Source organism: Sciurus carolinensis, chromosome 8, assembly GCF_902686445.1.
Source record: "Sciurus carolinensis chromosome 8, mSciCar1.2, whole genome shotgun sequence".
In the NCBI taxonomy this organism is placed as follows: domain Eukaryota; kingdom Metazoa; phylum Chordata; class Mammalia; order Rodentia; family Sciuridae; genus Sciurus; species Sciurus carolinensis.
In genome coordinates, this window is record NC_062220.1 from 135166369 (window position 1) to 135186778 (window position 20410).

Here is a 20410-nt window from a genome sequence, read left to right on the forward strand (position 1 = left end):
CTGTTGGTCTCTCCTAGATCCTAAACATTCAAGTAGACAGGGACATCGATCTCTGAATAATTAGTTAAATACAGCGCTCTGATAAAGAGAGAGATTCTGCACGTGGCCTGTGTATCTCGCTTTCCATTCCTGTTCTGTGGAAAGGCGTGACCTGAACAGCATGGAGGAGGGGCAGAGAATCTGCTCCCGCTATGGAAGACCAGGCTAGAAGCACCCCTAAACCACAGCGCATAAGCGGCAAGGAAACCTGCAAATATTTTGATGCGAAACTGAACCAAAGTCCCCAGATGAGCCCCTGCCCTTCCAGGAAGGGCACCTCTCAGCTGAGGGTCTAAAAGGGACTGATGAGAAAATTCCAAACAAGGTTAAAAACTAGAGCATAGTATTAAAATCGGTTGTGAATTAGCAGGAAGAGGACCAAATTATACCTAAGTATTTATCTCTTTGAAAGCATGCTCTGTAGCCCTATCTATTTTCAGGCTTAATACCATTTTCAGCTTCATCGGGTTTGTTTTTTTTTTTTTTCTTTCTAATGCATAATTGAGCGGCAAAGCATGATTCTCTCATGTTCTCCTGCCCCAGGCCAAAGTTGGGCTCTTTGGCCCAGGAGGCTGTGACTAAGACTTCCCAAATCACCTCCACTAGAGACCCTTAATTGCAAACAAAGTGCCCAGGAGGAAGTAAACAGCTTTTTCAGGGTGATCTTTGCGAATCTAAAGGGAAAAGTGACCACAATATTTCCTGCCTGGAAAGAAATGTTCTAATCCACGCACAGCAATTAGCTCAGGAGGCCGAGGAGTAATGGAGCGCAGGCGGGTGGGTGAGAACGGTAAGTCCTAGAAGTCAGGAAGAGCAGAGGAGTCCCCGGCCTGGATCTCCAAGTGGCGATAGCCAGAGCCGCGGTGAGGATGGGCCTGGGCCCTGGGTGTCTGCGAGGGTAGCAGACGTGGCGTTGGAGGGTCCTCGTTGGAATTCTCGTCTCCCCCTGGGCACAGCCTTCCCGGTCTCAGCCAAGGACCTCAGCTCAGGTCAGAACCTCCAGCATCATCCCTGCCTCCTCTCTCCGCCTCACACTGGACATGCTGTTCTCAGCAGATGCACTTGGCCTTGTTCAGTTACGTCCCAGGCCTACGGCGGCCACCTTGAGCAAACCTGTGACCACCTCTCGTCTGACTGAAAGAGCTGCCCAACTCATCTCCGTTTCTCGGCTTTTCTCTCAAAGATCTGTTTTCCAAACAGCAGCCTGAGCTGAATTAAAGCATGTCACCCCTCCGATTTCACAGCCTGCAGTGGCTTGCCGCTGAGCATAGGGAACCCTCCAAACTCTTTGCCATGATGAACTGTGACAGGGCCCACAGGATCTGGCCCCTGACATTCTCCAAACCCTCTAGCTGTCTTTCCGTTCCTCGAACAGCTCGTGCCTTTTTCTGCCTCAGGGCCTTTGCATGTCCATCCCTCCCTCCCTTCCTGGAACACTCTTGATCTTTGCACACCCACTTCTCATTTTCAAGTTCCCATTCAAATGTCAGATCATAAAGAAGTCTCCCTGACCACCCTCTTTGACCTCAACCCATTGCCACCCATGTATCTGCAACACCCAGCCCATGCAGGTACTCTGGGTCATGTGGCCATTCAGTTCTGGGATCTCAATGAGGAGACTGCAAAGCCCCTTTGCTCAAAATTCCTCCCTGCTGGGCAGAGCCCTGGCCCACCTTCTAACCTGCCTGCTGGCTACTTTCATTTCCTCCTACCCCTTCCTGCCTGACCACCCTCTGCTACATTCAAGAGGACCTGGGGGAAGTAGCCGGGAGCGTGAGGCAGCTCAGCAAGTTCAGGTCCTCTGCATTCTGATTTTGTGCAAATCGTGATGGTCTGGAAAGAAAGCGGGAATTGATTTGCCGGCCTTTCAAAGGCTCCCTCTGGGTGAGCGCAGTAGGCTCCCAAATGAGAGACCTACAGCGCCCCCTGCTGGCTGCTGGCTTTTGCTAGTTTCCTGCCTGCAACCCAAGGTAATGAGGTCTTTGCTCCCCGGGAACCAGGCTGGTGAGCTCGGGGGAGAATCAGTCATGCAAGTCCGTATCATTTGACAAGATCATTGCTCCAGAGAGGGCGAGACCTGCTTGGAAAGGAGAGAGGAGCCCCAGGCCCTAAAGTACCATTCACAATTATGACCACAAGCTCCCCATCACTTACTAAGGTCAGGGGCGCCTTGCTTCAAGAAAACACTGGGCCATTCCCCCAATAACCACACACAAAAATGTGCCAACTCGACTATTTTTAATAAGGATGGCTATTTGTAGCACAAAAGGGCTCTTGGTTGTGCCAAAAATGCCTCTAAATAGTGAGCCCCGTTGGTCTATTCAAGTGTGATTTACATCCCGTGGAGAAAGCAGGAACTCTCACACTGAATATCCAAGCGCCTCTATCCACCGAAAGCAATTGGCCTTGGAAAGCCAGCACGGCCCAGAGCACAAGGATCCCACGTACCAAGGCGTCTGTCTCCAGCCCAGCCTTCGCAGGGACCAGCTGAAGCGCAGTATCGCCTGCGCTGAAACTTTTCAAAGGACCAGAACAATCACGTGCTGAGAATTCTTTCTTCAAGTTCAGATGCAGAAGTCAGTGTGAGAGGGCGTGACCGGGCAGGAGTGAATGTGGGTCTCCAGGTGTTCTTCTTACACCTCGCAATTTTACGATCTAGGTGAATTTGTAAGAAAGAGGAACCGAGGACTCCAGTTGCAAGAGCGGGTGGAGCTGGGAATTCCTAGGAGAGACTGGCACTGGACACAGGGTCTACCCAGCTACTGACTGGTTCGGGGAAGTCTGAGGTTCCTTCATCCATCAGATAACTTTTTGAGAACCTAGTATATGCTATATGCTGTCATCAGCCTAGACAAAACAGAAAGATGCCTTACCTCGTAGAGTTCGTGTTGTCCTGCCAGGGGGTAGCTCACAGACCTCAGAAGGAAGTCAATGATGCTCTGGGTCAGAGGAGGGGAAATGGAGAAAATTAAATCGAAGGCAGGAAGACAGAAGGGCAAATATGTCTGAGGGTTGAGCCTGGGCTGCTCCAATGGTCAGAGTTTGGAAGAAATGCAAAGGAACTGTCAAAGCAGACTGGGGCCGGTGCACGGTGGTGCGAGCCTGTCATCCCAGTGGCTCAGGAGGCTGAGGCAGGAGGATTGTGTGTTCAAGGCCAGCCTCAGCAACTTAGAGCAAGGCCCTAAGCAACTCGGCGAGACCCTGTCTCTAAATAAAATACAAAAAGGGCTGGGGATGTGGTCAGTGGTTGGGTACCCCTGGGTTCAATCCCTAATACAAAACAACAACAACAAAAAAAACCAGTTTGGGCAGCTATGTCTAGTGCTGCTTCCTTGATCCAGATGAACCCAGGAAAGCCACCCTTGGACTGGCAGCCAGGGGCTCCTGGGAGACCTTGACACAAGCTGTGGTGTAGAACGATGGGTTCAGGACTCGTTGGCACAGGGCCCCAAGAAAGATGGAGGGAGGGTGGAGTTGGGGCCAAAAGGACCGAGAGAAGCAAAGAGAGGGCAGAAGCTGGTGGCCCTTGCCCTATTTCCCCCCTTGTCCTTCCCTGCAGCCGATCCACCATCTTCGTGCGTCTCCACACCAATGGGAATCAGGAGCTCCAGTATCAGCCCGGAGACCACCTGGGCGTCTTCCCTGGCAACCACGAGGACCTCGTGAACGCCCTCATCGAGCGCCTGGAGGACGCACCCCCTGCCAACCAGATGGTGAAAGTGGAGTTGCTGGAGGAGCGGAACACGGCTCTGGGTAACGCCCCCAGGGACCCTTCCCCTGCCTGGGGAAGACCCAGAGGTGGTGGGCGCGTGGGCATGGGACACGTCGCGCCTCCCACCCGCGGATCCAGGCAGGAGAGCGGGTCTCCGCCACCCCCAGCTTCTGAGACGGACGCCCCCTTTCTCACGGTCGACCCTCCCTTGACCCGCTGTCTGAGCAGAGGCCCATGATGGAAGGACCTGGGCAGCTCGTCACTGGGAGGAGGGGCGTCTACCCTCCTAGTCTCCACTGTTCCTCCAAAATACCTGTTGCGCCCCAACTGGAGAACAGCTGACGTCTCACTGAGACCCCTCGGGATCCAGAGGTCCCACAGGAAGCTTCATGGCCCGTCAGGAGTAGAACCCACCTAAGTTGGCCGTGTTCCAACCTGTTTAAGGGACCATCCTTGACATGCTGTGGGGGATTGTCCAAAGACAAAAGGGTCCCCGTGATTCATCCCAGTAGAACAGGTGGGCTGAAAAGTACCTCGAGGTAGAAGAATCATCGTCCGCCCCCCCACAGATACCAAAACCCACGGATGCTCAGGTCCCGTGTGTAAATGGCCTAGATTTGCACATAACCCATGTGCATCTCCCTGCCTACCTTAAATGATCCTCCAGGCGACTTGTGACATCCAACACGATGCAAACCCTCTGTGAATAGTCATTGTCCCATATGGTTTAGGGATGATGAGAAGAAAGAACCAGTCTGTCCACATTCGGAACAGACAAAAAAAATTTTTCAAGCAAATATTTTCAATCCTCAGTAGAATCCACAGAATGCAGAAGGTGTGGATTTAGAGGCCCGACTGTGCAGTGGGGGACTTGGAAGAGGATCTGACACCAGACTTCCTGACTTCACACTTAGGAGCTGTGTGGCCTCGGACACACCCCTGAACCTCTCTGTGCTTGCATTTTTCCCAGCGGGGAGATGATAATAGCACTCACCATGTAGGATTGCTATGAGGATTAAATGACTAGATGGCATAAAGGGCTGAGAACCGTGCTTGGCACGTGGAGAGTGCTAGGTAAGGGTTAGTCGTGCTGGTCATTGTAGTCTCCGGGAGAGGACAGATGGAGCCAGAAGAGACGCCTAGCTCGCTCTCAGGATGTAGCTTTAATCTTCTCCATTCGAGTTTGGTTTGTCGTTTGTGGCCTAGTTTGCCACATTGTGCACGTGAAGCACCCCGGTGGTCTCCTGGGCCTGTGGATGCATGGAAGGTAGAGAGCCGGCCGCCCTGCTCAGCTGGCCCCAGCTTCTCCTACCTCCTCACGCCTTGTGCCCCCCTACCCCAGGCATCATCAGCAACTGGAAGGACGAGTCCCGCCTCCCGCCCTGCACCGTCTTCCAGGCCTTCAAGTACTACCTGGACATCACCACGCCGCCTACGCCCCTGCAGCTGCAGCAGTTTGCCTCCTTGGCCACCAGCGAGAAAGAGAAGCAGCGTCTGCTGGTCCTCAGCAAGGTGGGTCCCTGGGCTCCACACACCCCTAGGGGGCACCTTCCGCCTCCTAATTATAGGGAACTGTAAAGCTGTTGTTCCAACACTGTTCCAATAGATGGCAGTCTTGACCCATGCTTGCCATTTCCTTCTTTGCATATGGCCGCCATATTGGTTGGTCCACTCTGGCTAGTCCTAACCCTCTCTCCCCCTTGTTCTATGACCTGACAGAACAAGAGCAAGCCCCTTGAAATTCAAAGTTCTCTGGCCACCATGGAAATTGTGTGTCACCTTCTGCCAACTTCCTTTGTTATCTGGAGCATCCATTTTAGCCCATGCTTGGAGGAAAAAGAAATAGAGACTCTCATGGTACCCTGGTTTAAAGATAAGCTTCTTCCAATGTGGAGGAGCAATAGGTAAAATTGCTAGATATAAGAGACCTCTGATGATCAAATTTACCACTCTTGCTCAGAAACACATGGACTCACCTACCCCTACTGCTGCATATTCTGCTCCAAAAGGATCCTGCCTAGGAGACCACCCAGGTTTCTTCCAGTGGGGTCTCCTTCCCAGTAATCAAACTCCCAGCAAAGGCTGGTGTAGCATTCTTCTGCTGTCCAAGAGATGGAATTGAATGGCAGGCAGCAAGGAAAAGGCTAGTTAGTAGGTACATATTATTTAGATATATGAAAATAACCACCAGAAGAAACAGATAGAGTTATAAGTGGCTACCTCTGGGGAGCTGGAAACATATGGAAGCAGTGGAAGACAAGGCCATTATCTTTAATCTTAAACTTGGCAGAATTCTTCAACTTTTTTAGACTACTTGTAAAGCTTTTATTTAAAAGTTATAATTAATGAGGGAATCCAAAAAGGGACCAGAGACTGTACCCTTTGCACAGGATTATTTAAAGGAGAATTTCACAGAACTGTATGTATAAGTCCATTTCTTCTGAAAAGCTCACTCTCCAAGATGGGCTACATGACCAAGGATTTTGACTAGTGAAAACACCTGTGTGAGAGAAAAAATGGGAAAGTAGTCAGGTAAGGCTGGAGAACCATTAGATAATAAAACAAGATGGACCTCAGGTGAAAAGAAAGGGATGAAAGCTTGGAAGGAAATGTCCTAGATTGGGATGTAGTTTATGGAAGAACAGCGAGGTCCCGGGAGAGTCTGAGAGCCCAAATCACTTATCCCAGGAAAGAAAGTGCTTTGGTGTCTAGGTCTTCCATGCTCAGTCTTGGGCTGGAAGCAGCCAGTAAAAGCTAGAGCTGACCCAGCACTAGTGATGAATGTCCGTTGCAGATGTATGTCCATCTGGCCTCCACTCCAGCAGCTAGATGTCATTGAGGCTGTAGATTGGACATACACATTCCCAAGGATGCATACGGCCGCCATATTGGTTGGTCCACTCTGGCTGGTCCTAACCCTCTCCCCCTGTTCTAAGGCCTGACAGAACAAGAGCACTCCCCTATTGATAAGGCAAGGCTGGTCTTTAGGAATGGCTTATACAATGCACTTGTGACTGACCTACATTATGCAATGCACTTGTGATTGACCTTACCTCTTGTCTCAGAAACTGAGTCTCTTATGCCAACAACAAGGAACCACCCAGGGACTCATCTGAGATGTAGGCAAAGCAATTCTGGAGCCCCAGAGTTCCCGTGTTCCCTGGTAACCACTGGGCTTTGCTGTCAGTGTGCCCCCCAAGCATGGTCCTCCACACCCCAACCTGCTTTTCCTGTGCTGTCCGCCACCATCTTGAACTTGACCATCTCTCCAAGGATGCATTTCCAGCCTCAGCAACCAAACAAATCTCAAGTGTGCATTCTGAGCTTGCTGCCCAGGACTCAGTATGTCATGGCACCCCTAGGGCATCTCTCTCGACCTTCAGGAGAGTGGAATGGCTAGGAGCACAGATTCTCAGTCCAGAACGCCCAGAGCAGGGATTGGCAGACTTTTTCTGTAAATGGCCAGGTGATCAGTATTTTAGGCCCATGGCCCATTTGGTCTTTGTGGCAGCTGTTCAATTCTGCCATCACCATGCGACAGCATAGATGATACACAAATGGACAGGGGTGACCTTGTTCCCGTCGAACTGTTCACAGACCCTGACATGCATCTCACCACACCATATTCTTGCGTCATAAGATAATCTTTTAATTTTTTCCCAGCCATTTAAAAAAGGAACAACAATTCTTACCTCACAGGTGGCAGGTCCGGATTGGCGTGCAGAATGAGGTTTGCCACCCACCCCCACTTAGATTCAAATCCCAACCGTCACCACCGAGTAGCCAGAGGATCCCTGCGTGGCTCAGTGTCCTCATCTGTAACATGGGGATCACAGTAATGCCTGCTGTGGTCTGAAATTCTGTGCCCCCCCAAAATTCTGTGTCAAAATTCATATGCCCAGGGTGATGGTGTGAGGAGATGGGAACTTTGAGAAGTGACTCTCAGGAGGGCGTAGCATGAGCATCTTTATAAAGAGCCCTGAGGGAGCTAGCGCTCCCCTTCCGCCGTGAGAGGACACAGGGAGGACACAGGGCATGCGCCGTATCTGAAGAGCAGCCTTCCCCAGACTCCAGGTCTGCTGGCACCTTGACCGTGAACTTCCCAGCCTCCCGAGCTGTGAGCAATACCTTGCTATTGCCTGCATTCACCAGGCGAAGGTATTTTGGTGTGGCAGCCCAGAGGGACCAAGGCGGTGTATTTCGTAAGGTCCTTGTGGGGCAAGAGCCCGGGTGGCGTAATTCCCCTGCGGGCGTCCCTTCCTCTGCCTTTTCTTTTGCCGTCTTTCCTGGACGTCTCCCAGCACCCGCCGGCGTGGCACGGGCACCGGATCCCAGCTCTCTTCCCTCCTCTCCTTGGCACAGGGGTTGCAGGAATACGAGGAGTGGAAGTGGGGCAAGAACCCCACGGTGGTGGAGGTGCTGGAGGAGTTCCCGTCCATCCAGATGCCGTCCACCCTGCTGCTGACCCAGCTGTCCCTGCTGCAGCCGCGCTACTATTCCATCAGCTCCTCCCCAGACATGTACCCCGACGAGGTGCACCTCACCGTGGCCGTCGTCTCCTACCACACCCGAGGTGGGCCGGGGAGCCGGGAGACCCCCCCAGGCCTCGAGATTTCTCTCCCCAGAGCCAAACCCCAAATCCCTGCAGGGCAAGCGAACTGTCCTGGGGCAGAGCCAACCCCAGTGGATAGGAAGGAGGCGGGTGGGAGGTGCATTTGGGAAGCTCCAACGAGAACAGGCCCCCCCACCATTCCCTGGAGGGTGCTCTGCAAATCAGGTGCCCCTGGGTCAGATGATCCTGTTCCTGAACTTCCCCTCCTTTTTTTTTTTTCTTTTAGATGATTATATTTAATAGAAATGCAGAAAATTTGCAGACAATGTCTATGAAATCAAGGAACATTAATTCTAAAATTATTAGTTTAGCAGGATGTTTAAATAAACGGAATGTTGTGCTTGCCAATTTCCCATACGAGCAGAATAATTATTTCACAAAAACTGGTACCTCTCAAGACTTGAATTTGCCAGTGTGCTTTTTTTGTTTGTTTGTTTGTTTCAAGATCTGATCACATACTTTTTTTTTCTTTTTTTTTTTTATTGTAAACAAATGGGATACATGTTGTTTCTCTGTTTGTACATGGCGTAAAGGCATACCATTTATGTAATCATAAATTTACATAGGGTAATGTTGTTTGATTCATTCTGTTATTTTTTCCTTCCCCCCACCCCTCCCACCCCTCTTTTCCCTCTATACAGTCCTTCCTTCCTCCATTCTTGCCCCCCTCCCTAACCCTAACTCTAACCCTAACACTAACCCCTCCCACCCCCCATTATGTGTCATCATCCACTTATTAGCAATATCATTCGTCCTTTGGTTTTTTGAGATGGGCTTATCTCACTTAGCATGATATTCTCCAATTTCATCCATTTGCCTGCAAATGCCATAATTTTATCATTCTTTATGGCTGAGTAATATTCCATTGTGTATATATACCACAGTTTCTTTATCCATTCATCAACTGAAGGACATCTAGGTTGGTTCCACAGTCTGGCTATTGTGAACTGAGCAGCTATGAACATTGATGTGGCTGTATCTCTGTAATATGCTGATTTTAAGTCCAACTTTCCCTCTTTGATGAAGCAACTCACGTGCACACTAGCTGAGGAGCTCTGAGACCAGGACCCCAGCGAGCCACCCAGAGCACCTCCACGGGGGTCCTTCCAGTGGATAGGAATTGAATGAAACCCACCCATACCCAACAGAACCCGGGGCAGGTGCACAGCTACCAGCTCACGTCAGCTATACCATTTCATCTCCCCGCTCAGAGGTCGGGATCCAGAGTAGGAATTCCAAAGCAGAGATATGGCGTCAGCCTGGGAGCGTTGGAGGGAGGAGAAGCCAGGCTGGTGGGGGCGGACGTGGTAGATGACCCGGACGGTCCTGCTTCCTCTGCTAGATGGAGAAGGACCAATTCACCATGGCGTGTGCTCCTCCTGGCTCAACCGGATACAGGCTGGCGAAGTAGTCCCCTGTTTTGTGCGGGGGTGAGTAGCCAGGGCCGAGGGATGAAGAGTCCTCTCACATCTGCATGTTGGCATCACAGGTCGGAGTGGGTGGAGCAGCCTGAAGGGCGGGGACCGACTGGATGGGCGCCACCATCCCTGCCGCTCCGCCCGGGGCAGAGCAACACTGCAGGTTACGTGTGTCCTCTAAGCAAGGTCAAGTCAGTGCCCTGGATGTCTATCAAGTGACTCACTGAGAAACCAGGCATATACAGTCAGACTGGTGAAAAAAAGGTCCATCCAAAGTCTTCTGGTCACCTTCACACTGTGCCCAGTTTCTCAGAGATGGAGAAAATCCAACCATCCCATGGATTAGAGCGCTTCCTCCCCAACTCAGTTTTAGAGCATGGACCCATTAGCACAGCTGTTCAGGTGCCCCTGGGTCAGACGACCCTGTTCCTAAACTTTCCCTCCTCGATGAAGCAATTCACATGCACACTAACTGAGGAGCTCTGAGAGCAGGACCCCAGCGAGCCACCCAGAGCACCTCCAGGGGGTCCTCCCAGTGGATAGGAATTGAATGCAACCCAGCGATTTCTCTATCTCAACACCGGAGGCCTAGGCAAACCTCAGCTGTTGAGGGTGGGACGTTCCCAGTAGGGTCCGCATACCATTGGTATCCAGATCCCCTGGAGCATCTCAGAAATAGAGTCCTGAGCCCGAACTTACTGCATCCCCAGAAATCCTCAGTTCTAACATCTCCAGGTGGTTCTTCACACATGGATGTCCGGGGGTCTCTATTTAAGATCTCATGAAGGGTGTTCCCATGGTTCCCAGCCCAGGTGATCTTCCCCCCACTCACCACGCGGGGCACATTTGACAATATCTGAAGACATTTGGGGTTGTCACAACTCAGGGATGCTCTTGTCACCGTGTGCCATGGAGCTATCAACTTCTAACAGTGCCTAGGATAGACCCACAGCAAAGGAGCACCCAGCCCCAGAGTCTAGAGTGACCACGTAGAGACAGGTTAAATCCATCCCACTGCCCTTTGTGGCTTAGCTCACCAATGAGGAGCAATGCCCAGATCCCAAGGACCTCGCATTTCTAGAAGTCCCCTCATTGGTCGGACTCCCGCTGAAAAGGAGCCCCTGGTCCTAGCCGAAGGGCCCCGAGTCACTCTGTGTGTCCACCCGAGACAGACGCCTGGTCTACCTCGGGCTCCGCTCTTCTGGATGGGATTTGAACTGAGCAGAGCTTCTAACTCTCTCTTCTGACTCTCTCTTCTTGTCCAGTGCACCCAGCTTCCACCTGCCCCGGAATCCCCAGGTTCCATGCATCCTGGTCGGCCCAGGAACTGGTATCGCCCCTTTCCGAAGCTTCTGGCAGCAGCGGCAATTCGACATCCAACACAAAGGTGGGGTACAGCCCAGCAGGCACTTGCTTTCCACCCTGAGTCTCAGAGAAGGCTGGTCAGACTCCCCATTGCCTCGCTCCCTGGAAGGGCTGGAGGGAAGGGAGCAGAGACCTCACCCCTAGGCGAAGCTCATTGCCATCCAAATGGTCCCCAAACATGTCTGCCACCCAGCTTGTCCTCGGGGCTTGGAATTCCAAGTCCAGAGACATCTCTCTGATTATTTAAGGTATAGCCCCTCATAAAAATCCAAGCCTCAGAAGGGGTAAGCCTCAGTCCTGATCAAACGGCTGGGTTGATAGGGTTCCCCCGGGGACTTACTCAGAAGCAGACTTTGCTCTGTGAGAGCATAACAGTTCCATTTTGGGAGAAGGAGACACCCCCCAACCGTGGCCCTTTTCTTAGGTGATCCTTGAGCACCTAAGAAGTGCTCAACATGAATGCAGGTGCAGGTGCTGGGTGCGTAGCCACCGAGACAGAAAAGCAACTCGAAACGCAAGACCTGGCCATAGAACAGTTGTTCTGCAGAAAAGCTAACATTCACATTCACTAAGTGTGCCCAGTGTTCATGTTGCACACCTCTTTCTCACGGTAATTCCATGAGGTAGTTGGCGCTCTCTAGTCGGCCGCCCCGCCCTTGGTATCCATGAGTTCTGAATCTACAGGTTCACTAACTGCGGGTCTGAAATACTCAGAGAAAAATATTGCATCTGTACTGAGCCTGTGCAGGTTTTTTTCTTGTTGTAATTCCCTAAAAGATACAGTGTGACAGCTATTTCCCCAGCGTTTACATTGTTCCACAGCACAAGTCACTAGAGGATGCACGAAGGTTCTGTGCAAAGGCTGGACCCGTTGAGCTGAGCACCCTCCGATTTTGGTATCTGAGCAGGATCCTGGAGTCCATCTCCTGTGCATACTGAGGGATGGCTCTGTTTTCATTTTGCACATGGAGAAACTGAGGCTCAGAACTTGCAATAAGTGGTGCTTTGTCACACAGAGCTGGGATTGGGTCCTAGGTATTCTAGTTCAAGTCTGGGCTCTTAGCACTGCCTGATGGTGGAGGTGGTTAAGGAGCCAGAGAAGGGAGGTCCAAACACATCTTACTGACTGCCCGCAGCGCGCGTGTGTGTGTGTGTGTGTGTGTGAGTGTGTGTCCACCCCCACACCCACCTGCCCTGGTGTCTGTGAGCCTCTGCCTGCATCATCTACCCTGAGACCCCAGCACCCCTGCCCCCAGTCAGACGCCAGAGCTTTTGGTGACATGAGGTCTTCCTGGTCCCCAGGAATGAGTCCCTGCCCCATGGTCCTGGTCTTCGGGTGCCGGCAATCCAAGATAGATCATATCTACAGGGAAGAGACCCTACAGGCCAAGAACAAAGGGGTCTTCAGAGAGCTGTACACTGCCTACTCCCGGGAGCCAGACAAACCAAAGGTGAGCCCCCCACACCCGCCCCGTTGCCCACCCTCGCAAGTCCTGTCTTAGAAACCCCCTCACCCTTTCTCAACCCCCGTCTGTGAAGTGACTGCACTTCAGAAAGCCTGGAGAGGAAATCCGTTTAAAACATTTAACAGCCCGTACTACGTGACTTCATGAAAGGTTCAAAACAGGACATGCGCAGACCCAAGGCAGAATTGTGACGGGGAGCTGGGGTCACGGGGAGTGAGCGCAGGGTTCCTGTTTGGAGTGACAGAAAATTCTGCAACTCGATGGTGGCGACGGCCACGCAACACGCTGAGTGTGTTTAATGCCATCGACGTACACACTTTAGCATGGTATGCTTTGCCACAGTGAAAAATATTTTAAAATAAGAATTTCAAAAGTATATTTGACAGCCCGTAAGAGGTAGCAGCAATCAGAATGGACGGGTCCAGGGGAACCCTAGGGAAGGGACCAGGACACTTGTGGCCGGAGGGCATTGTGGGGAAGCCTGTCACCCTTAACAGCCACACAGGGCCCAGGATGTACCCACTGAATGTGAGCCTCACGGGTGGGGGAGGGGAGTTTCCAGGACGAGTTAAAGACAAACCCCCGGAGGCCACGTGAGGCACCCTGTGCCCACCTCCTACTCCAGCCCTTGCTGCTGTCGGCCAGCAGCCCCCACCGTGCCCACCCCTGCCGTCTGTCCTGAGGATTCTCTGGCACTGTGGCCTGGGCTGCCGGCAGGAGCCAAGCCCGCACCTTAAGGTGTAGGGATGTTCCCGCCAGGTGTGAGCAGTGGGCACGGGGAGAGGAGCGGATGGCTGATGCTTCCCTGGAAGCCCCTCCAGGGTTCTCTCTCCCCCTCCCGCTCCCCTCCCTTCCCCTTCCCCCTCCCCTTCATTCTCCCCCTCTCCCCCTTCCTCCCTCTCCCCCTTCCTCTCTCTCCCTCTCACCCCCCCCTTCCTCTCTCTCCCTCTCACCCCCTCCCTTCCTCTCCCTCTCTCCCTCTCCCTCTCTCCCTCTCCCTCCCCCTCTTCTCCCTCCCCCTCCCCCTTTCTCTCTCCCTCCCTCCCTCTCTCTCTCTCTCTGGCTCCCTGGAGGGTCCTCCTGAGCTCCAGCTGCTCCTAGTGGAGAGTGGCCATTCACACCCCAGGGACCCCCTTTGCACCTTCCCATTTCGCTTTTCCCAGCCCCGCCCCCTTTTCCCTGGGAACGCCCCCAGAGTGTCCTACTGCCCACCAGCCCCTGCATGGGCGCTGCTTCCTGGGGAGACAGGAGCCTCCCGGGGCCGCCCCTCCTCACAGACCCCCTGCCCCTGCAGAAGTACGTGCAGGATGTCCTGCAAGAGCAGCTGGCCGAGCCCGTGTACCGAGCCCTGAAGGAGCAAGGGGGCCACATTTATGTGTGTGGAGATGTCACCATGGCTGCCGACGTCCTCAAAGCTGTCCAGCGCATCATGGCTCAGCAGGGGAAACTCTCGGAGGAGGATGCCGGCGTGTTCATCAGCAGGCTGAGGGTGAGCATGTAATCCTAACCCAATTATTTCTGCCCCCAGCACCAAGCTGCAAAACTGCCCTGTGTAGTTGTACAGGTAGGGCACTGAACAAAAAGATCTGTCCAAGCGGGAGGCAGAGGTCTGAAAGCCACCCCATGCTTAGCTCTCTAAAACATGCTCCTTGGCAAGGAGCTGTGTCTACCCTGTAGGAAGGGCCTTTTCCTAACAAGTCCAAAGGCTGGGCAGAGGCTAGTGAAGGCTCAATCAGCAAAGTCCTAACCATGTGACCAACTTCCCCAAATAGAACCCAATCCTAGACCCCCTCAAATCTCCAGGTGCAATCCTGTCCTTTCCCCTGCTTTTCTAAATAAGCAATGATCAAACGTTCTGGTGGAAGAAGCCCTTACTCTAAATCTGATGCTAAACCCCAGGAAGTTACAAAAAGAACTTTCTAATGGCCGGCATCCCCGAAGCTGGGAAGCCGCTGCCTCCTCGTCTCTCTGATGTGATCCTCGGGGGACCCTGTCCCGGGTTCCCCAGGACTCCGAAGAATCGAGTTAAAAATCCTTCCCAACTCACAACAGACCCGCTCTGCAGGTGGGTCCAGGGAGGCTGGGCCAGCACGCAGGCGCCTGGCAGGTGGAACCCACTTCCAGCCGCTGTCCCTCCTCAGCGTCCAGATGCAATTTCCCTCCGCCCTTTGAGAGCTGCCGGCCCTGCCGGAGTGCTTCCATCGCCTCTGAAGTCCTTAGATCCCAAGAAGTCCCCACTTGGGGCAGCTGTGGGGATGTGCCCTGGTGGCTACCCACTCACTCCGCCGGTCTCCACGCGCTGGGACCTTTCCCAGGGAGCCCTGCCTCACCCAGTCTGCACCTGCAGGAGCAGGTTAGAGGGAGGAGACTGGAGAATGGGGAGGCTCCCAGGTGGCTTGTGGCCTCTTCTGGGTTCTACGTCTGCACAGCTGTGCGGCCCCGTTTCTGAATGGCGACCCCAGTGTTCCATCCGGACTCTAGAGGCTCCCTGCCCTGGAGGGTAGAGTCTCCCCGACACAGAGCCTTAGAGGTCAGAGGCGCCCTGGGGGCACCGGGGCTCAGCCAGGGGTCTTCAGGAACCGTCTTCTTTAGGTACAGGTCCCTCTGGGGTGTCGGTCCTGTCTGCTCCCTCTGCAAGCCTTTGTCTGGCGTCTGAGGGCTGTTCCCTGATCGTGTCTGTCCCCTAGGATGACAACCGGTACCACGAGGATATTTTCGGAGTCACCCTGAGAACGTACGAAGTGACCAACCGCCTTAGATCTGAGTCCATTGCCTTCATTGAAGAGAGCAAAAAAGATACAGACGAGTAAGTCGGTTCCACCCCCAGGAGGGCAGGCAGCGTCCTCCCTTCCGTCCCAGCGGACAGGGACCTTCCCACAGTGGGGTCCCCAGACCAGCTGCACCACCACCTCTCTCTGGGGACCTGTTAGGAATGCAAATCCCCAGGCGGTCCCAGACCTGCTGGATATATTAGGGACTTGGGGCACAGTGGTTGGTCCAGGGAGCTCTGAAGCCCCTGCTTTGGGTGTGGCTTCCATCTGGGGTACCCCTCCTGGAGCCTCGGTTCCAACTCTGCACAGTTCCCCCCGCCCACCGGGTTGAGGGGACCTTCTCCTGAGTGTAAATCACAGTCGTTAGGATGCTGACCGTTTGACGCATCCCCTGGAAGTGGCTGGGAACAGCCAGAGACACCACAAGACGAGGGTGGCGTCTCGGCACGTAAACCTTACCCAACTCCAGGGCGTGGCCATTTCTCCACTGGGTGCCTCCCGGCCCCAGCCACGCGCCCTGAGACGGGGTAGGAATCCAGCACAAGGCACACGCTCACCCTGGGTTCTTACACTCAGCGGTTTTACCGTCTGCTCTTTGAGACAAGGAGCCTCTGTCCAAACCCACTTTGTGTCCACTGGGCTCACGTCATGGCCTATAAGATGACTCCTCCTCACAGCTAGCTAGGTACAGGGTGCAATGGCAGGAGCCTGTTGTCCCTGTGGCTCTGGAGGCTGAGGCAGGAGGATCGCAAGTTCAGAGCCAGCCTCAGCAAAAGCAAGGCCCTAAGCACCTCAGTGAGACCCTGTCTCTAAATAAAATGCAAAATAGGGCTGGGGACATGGCTCCGGGGTCCAGTGTCCCTGAGTTCAATCCCTAGTACCCCCCCCAAAAAGAAAATTGTGAAGAAGACCAGGGATGGAGCTCAATGGTAAAAATCCCTCTGGACTCAATGCCCCAAAAAAATAAGACAAAAATTTCTTTTAAAAAAATTTAAAAGAGGTGGGGATATAACTTAGTGACAGAGCACTTGCCAGGCATGGGCGAGGCCCTGGGTTCAACCTCTAGTAGATAATAGATAGATATTATTTACTTATTATTAAAATAATCAATTACTCAATTAGATTTAAAAGCTCACACCTTCCTCGACGGCCCTCTCCCTGGTCAGCGGTTTTCTCTGGGTTTCTTCAAGGAAGGAGAGTGGCCGGGGCCATGACACTGACCGTCCCCTGCTCTGCTCCGACAGGGTGTTCAGCTCCTAACTGGATCCTCCAGCACAGAGGGACGGCAGGCCGCCACCCCAAGTGCTGCGCAGGGGCGGCTGCAGGTTCCCCACGGGCGGACACTCGGCTGCACCTTTCCTCCGGGACCCCCGGGGTCCCCGCTCTGCCTCTGTCCCGTTGCTGTGTCCTGGTGTTCCTCCTCCGGGCTCCTGCCCCCCAGCGGCTTCCTGGGCCCTCCCGGGTCTGCTCCCTGAGCTTCCCCGCTGCCGTGCCATGCCTTTGTGACCTGCGGTGTCTCTCACGAAAGCACGTCCTCCCTGCTCTCTGGCCACCGAGGGCAGATCGTAGGCGCATGAAATCACCGGATCGTGGCTGTGGCTCCTCGTAGGGCCTGTCCTCTGGGGCCTCCTGGAAAGGCTGCGGGTTCTGGACAGAAGTCTTCTGAACCGGGCCCTCTGCCTCTCGAGTCCCCCATCTCTCTTGTGATTGACGTTTGGGTCGTGTGTGTGCGTGTGCGTGGGACGGGCCTGGCTCTCCGTCTGTCCTGTTGCCTGTGCCAGCGTGTCGATCTTAGATCCGAGTCCACTGCCTTCGTGAAAGATCCTCGGTGCCAAGAAACATGCCCTTGGCCCACGTTGATTCCTTGTGTGTCCCTAATTAAGGGTCTGCACTCTGAAGCTCCCTAAATAAGGGTAAGGGAACGGGAAGGGGCCGTGGTGATGGAGAGGATAATCACCCCATGAAACTGGGAATCGTGGAATTTGATGCATTTCGATTCTGAGCCCAGACAGCAGAGCCCTGACGGCTAATGGCTTGGGCAAACCCCCTCCCCAAACCCACCAGCCAGCGACACTGATTGGACCACATTCATTGACCCCTTCCCAGGAAGGAAACCCCATCCATGAGGCCCAAAAGCAATGCTGTCCACAGGAACATGCTGGAAATATGGATCTTTCCACTTTGCCAGTATGGATGAGTCACTTGTCCTAAGTTTCCCCTGATCAAATTGTCCCCAACCTGAAGGGGATGAATGGATTGAGCCTTAATGTCTCAGAGCGCGAAATCATGTCAAAGAAGAATACGGTGGTTGATCTCTTTTTCCTCCAAATGGGGCTTGCCCACTGTACCTTAGGGTTCAGATCAGTGAAGCCAATTTAGGAGGATCCCAGTGGATAGAGGCCCCCAGTGAGGAACCAAATGGATTTTTCTATGGGAACCAAGACTCGGGGCAGTAAGAATGTGTCCCCGGGTCTTTCCACTTTCTAAAATTGATCTCCCAATTTTTTAACCTGCTGAAATAATTTTAGCAAATAAATACCTTCCACTCAGATCTGCCACCCCACCAGCCAAAAGAAAAAACTGGGTAGCAAAGTCTTCGGCAGGAATTAGGGCAGGTGCAATGTTTTCCTTCCGAGGTGGCCTGCAGCGTTCACCCTCTCGGAGCGAAAGGGGAGGGAGGTCCCTCCCACACTCAAGTGCTGAAATCAAATGCCAAGCAGGACCCAAGTCCCATGACCCGCAGCCTCCTGGGGTCGCTCTGGGCCTGTTCGAGCCTTCTGTCTTGTTTGTTTTATTTTGTCCAACAGAAAAACTGTGTTCCCTTGATGTCCTTTGTGTGGACATCGCTTTCTTGATGCTCAGTGTGGATGCTGGCCAAAGAGAAAGTGCCATGCCCCCCTTTGGAAGGGCTTTAGAGTTGGGGGTCTCCAGACCCCAAGGGCTCCAGCCCTGAGATCTTAAAAGGCAAGCCACCGCTCATCTTTGCCCACCCTCTTGGCAGCCCCTATTGGTGTCCTTGGCATATGGAGTTTGTCCCAGTTACAATCTCTCCTGCCTGCCTTCCGTGACTCCGAGTTTTTCCCGCTCAGTCTTCCACGGATGCAGAGACTAAGCCCTTGGCATCCCATAGCGACCCTTTCCAACCTGGAGGGAAGCCAGCTGTCACCTTCTCTCCTGCCAGCACGGTCTGGCTTCTAGTAGCTTTTCTCCCAGGCACATTTTTTTTTCCCAACCTTTTGAACCCTTGGGGACACTTTCTAAGATGTCACTAATTCCCCAGAACGGAATCACTCTGTCAGCCTCTATCAGAGAGAAATCGATCAGCGCTTTGCTCTCCAAACCCAGCTTCCACCGCTGAGGAAGGAGCGCTTAGTATTTGCCAGGCACCTCCTTCCTGCCCTTCTAGTAGCCGGCGGATGGATGGAAACAGCTTCTCTGTCTTGTCGGGGAGTACGGAGAAATGGTTATATAACCGGCATTCATCTGTCTTCCCAAGCAGGACTTTTTTTTTTTTTTAACCTCAGACACAAACAGCTTCATAGCTCCCACTTTAAAAAGACCAGAGACCAGACCAATGTGTTTTTCTCATTTGCAGAGATTTCCGGTACCAGAGAGCCCCACCCTACTGCTTAGCCCGAGAAAAGGCAGCGTCCAGTCTGGCTGTGGGTTTAGCTCTGGTCCAGGATGGGTGGATACTGCCCTCTGCTGGTGGTGCCTAGTTCAGTCCCCAGAGCCAAACACAGGAACACCACACACAGGTTAGCAATAGGTTAGCAAAGGGTTAGCCGGGTCGCAGTCCCTTTATTTCCCTCTCCCTGCTAAACTGGCCTCTGGTAGTTCTGACCCCATTTCATAAAAGTGGGTTTGTCCAGGAAAATGGAGAGACAGCCCTGAAACAGGGACATGGGACATCAGGCTATATCCTCCCCGCCGTGACTCCAGCACCACACCTTGTTGGAAGAACAGGTGCCACTAAGTCCCCTGGGAAGAGAGGGCCTTCCTTGGTGTCCTGGGTGTGGGACAGTCAGGCACCTTTTTTTTTTTTTTCAGAGGGGAAACATTTCAGATCCACCAAAACAGCTCTGGGAGCAGAACAGAGTCCACGCTGCCCCTTTCTAAGTAGACGGCCATGGTGACTTGGCCTTTCCGCATCTGTAGATCCACCTGCCCAGCAAGGGGATCCTGAGATGATGCCCGGTTATGGCGCCCGGCCCAAACGCCCATGATTTTTGATTTCTCACTTATTTATAACAGGCGGGTGGAAGGTGTGCGGAGATCAGCAAAGCCTGGCCCCCTTCCTGCAGAAGGTCAGAATCTGGGGGGTAGGAAAGCTGCTCTCAGAATTGATGCACATGTCTGGGGTTTGAGGGGTGGGTAGGATTTCCCCTGTGGACTGGGGAAGACCAGAGTTTCCCTGGGGGAAGAAAGAATTAGGGGCAAGGCTTGGGCAGGGAGTGTGGGGTGGATGGGGCTGGTTTGGACGGCAGAGCCCGGTAGGGCTGCTGAGGGGGAACCGGGGGAAGATGACCAGGAACCAGACAGTGGGGAGAGGTAAGCTGCACAGCAGGGCAGTTAGACTTTGCCTAGTAGGGGAAAGGGAGTCCTTCCGGTGTTTTCCAAAGGGGAAATGAAGGTAACAGGAGTTTGCTTGCAAAAGAAGTCTCTGAGCACAAGCTAGACCATGCATGGCTGGACCCCTGGGCCACGGACAGGACGGGCGATTGCCGTCACCAAGACTTAAGGCAGTTGATACCGAGAGTCCAGGGGCTGAACCAGCGGGACCAGATGTCCCCTGGAGAGCGAGGATAAAGAAATCAGAGCGTTGCTGTGGAAAGGGCAGGTTCCCAGGGAAGGCAAGTTCACGGTGCTGACCTGATAGCCAGCTCTCCCCAAGTCCAGGGTGAGTCCTTCCAAGATCCAGCCGGGTCCAGAGGCACGCGGAGAAAACTGACCCCTTTAACCACAGTTGCAGGCCTAGGAAGAGAGGATTCTCCTGCCAACCACTCTCAGCAGCCACCTGCTTTGGG

General features: G+C 53.4%; 1 protein-coding gene across 4 annotated transcripts in view; it reads left to right on the forward strand.

Annotated features, from left to right (window-relative positions):
* The window catches only part of Nos1 (nitric oxide synthase 1), a 163826-nt gene extending 145649 nt beyond the window's left edge, over window positions 1-18177 (forward strand). For all 4 annotated transcript variants that reach the window (XM_047561949.1, XM_047561947.1, XM_047561946.1 and 1 more), the window contains 9 exons: window positions 3599-3792; window positions 5094-5263; window positions 8114-8324; window positions 9706-9793; window positions 11047-11168; window positions 12449-12597; window positions 13907-14101; window positions 15300-15418; window positions 16628-18177. In XM_047561949.1, the coding sequence (XP_047417905.1) occupies window positions 3599-3792; window positions 5094-5263; window positions 8114-8324; window positions 9706-9793; window positions 11047-11168; window positions 12449-12597; window positions 13907-14101; window positions 15300-15418; window positions 16628-16643 (1264 nt within the window). In that variant the 3' untranslated portion in view covers window positions 16644-18177. The remainder of the gene's footprint in view (window positions 1-3598; window positions 3793-5093; window positions 5264-8113; window positions 8325-9705; window positions 9794-11046; window positions 11169-12448; window positions 12598-13906; window positions 14102-15299; window positions 15419-16627) is intronic.
* The last annotated feature ends 2233 nt before the right edge of the window (window positions 18178-20410 follow it).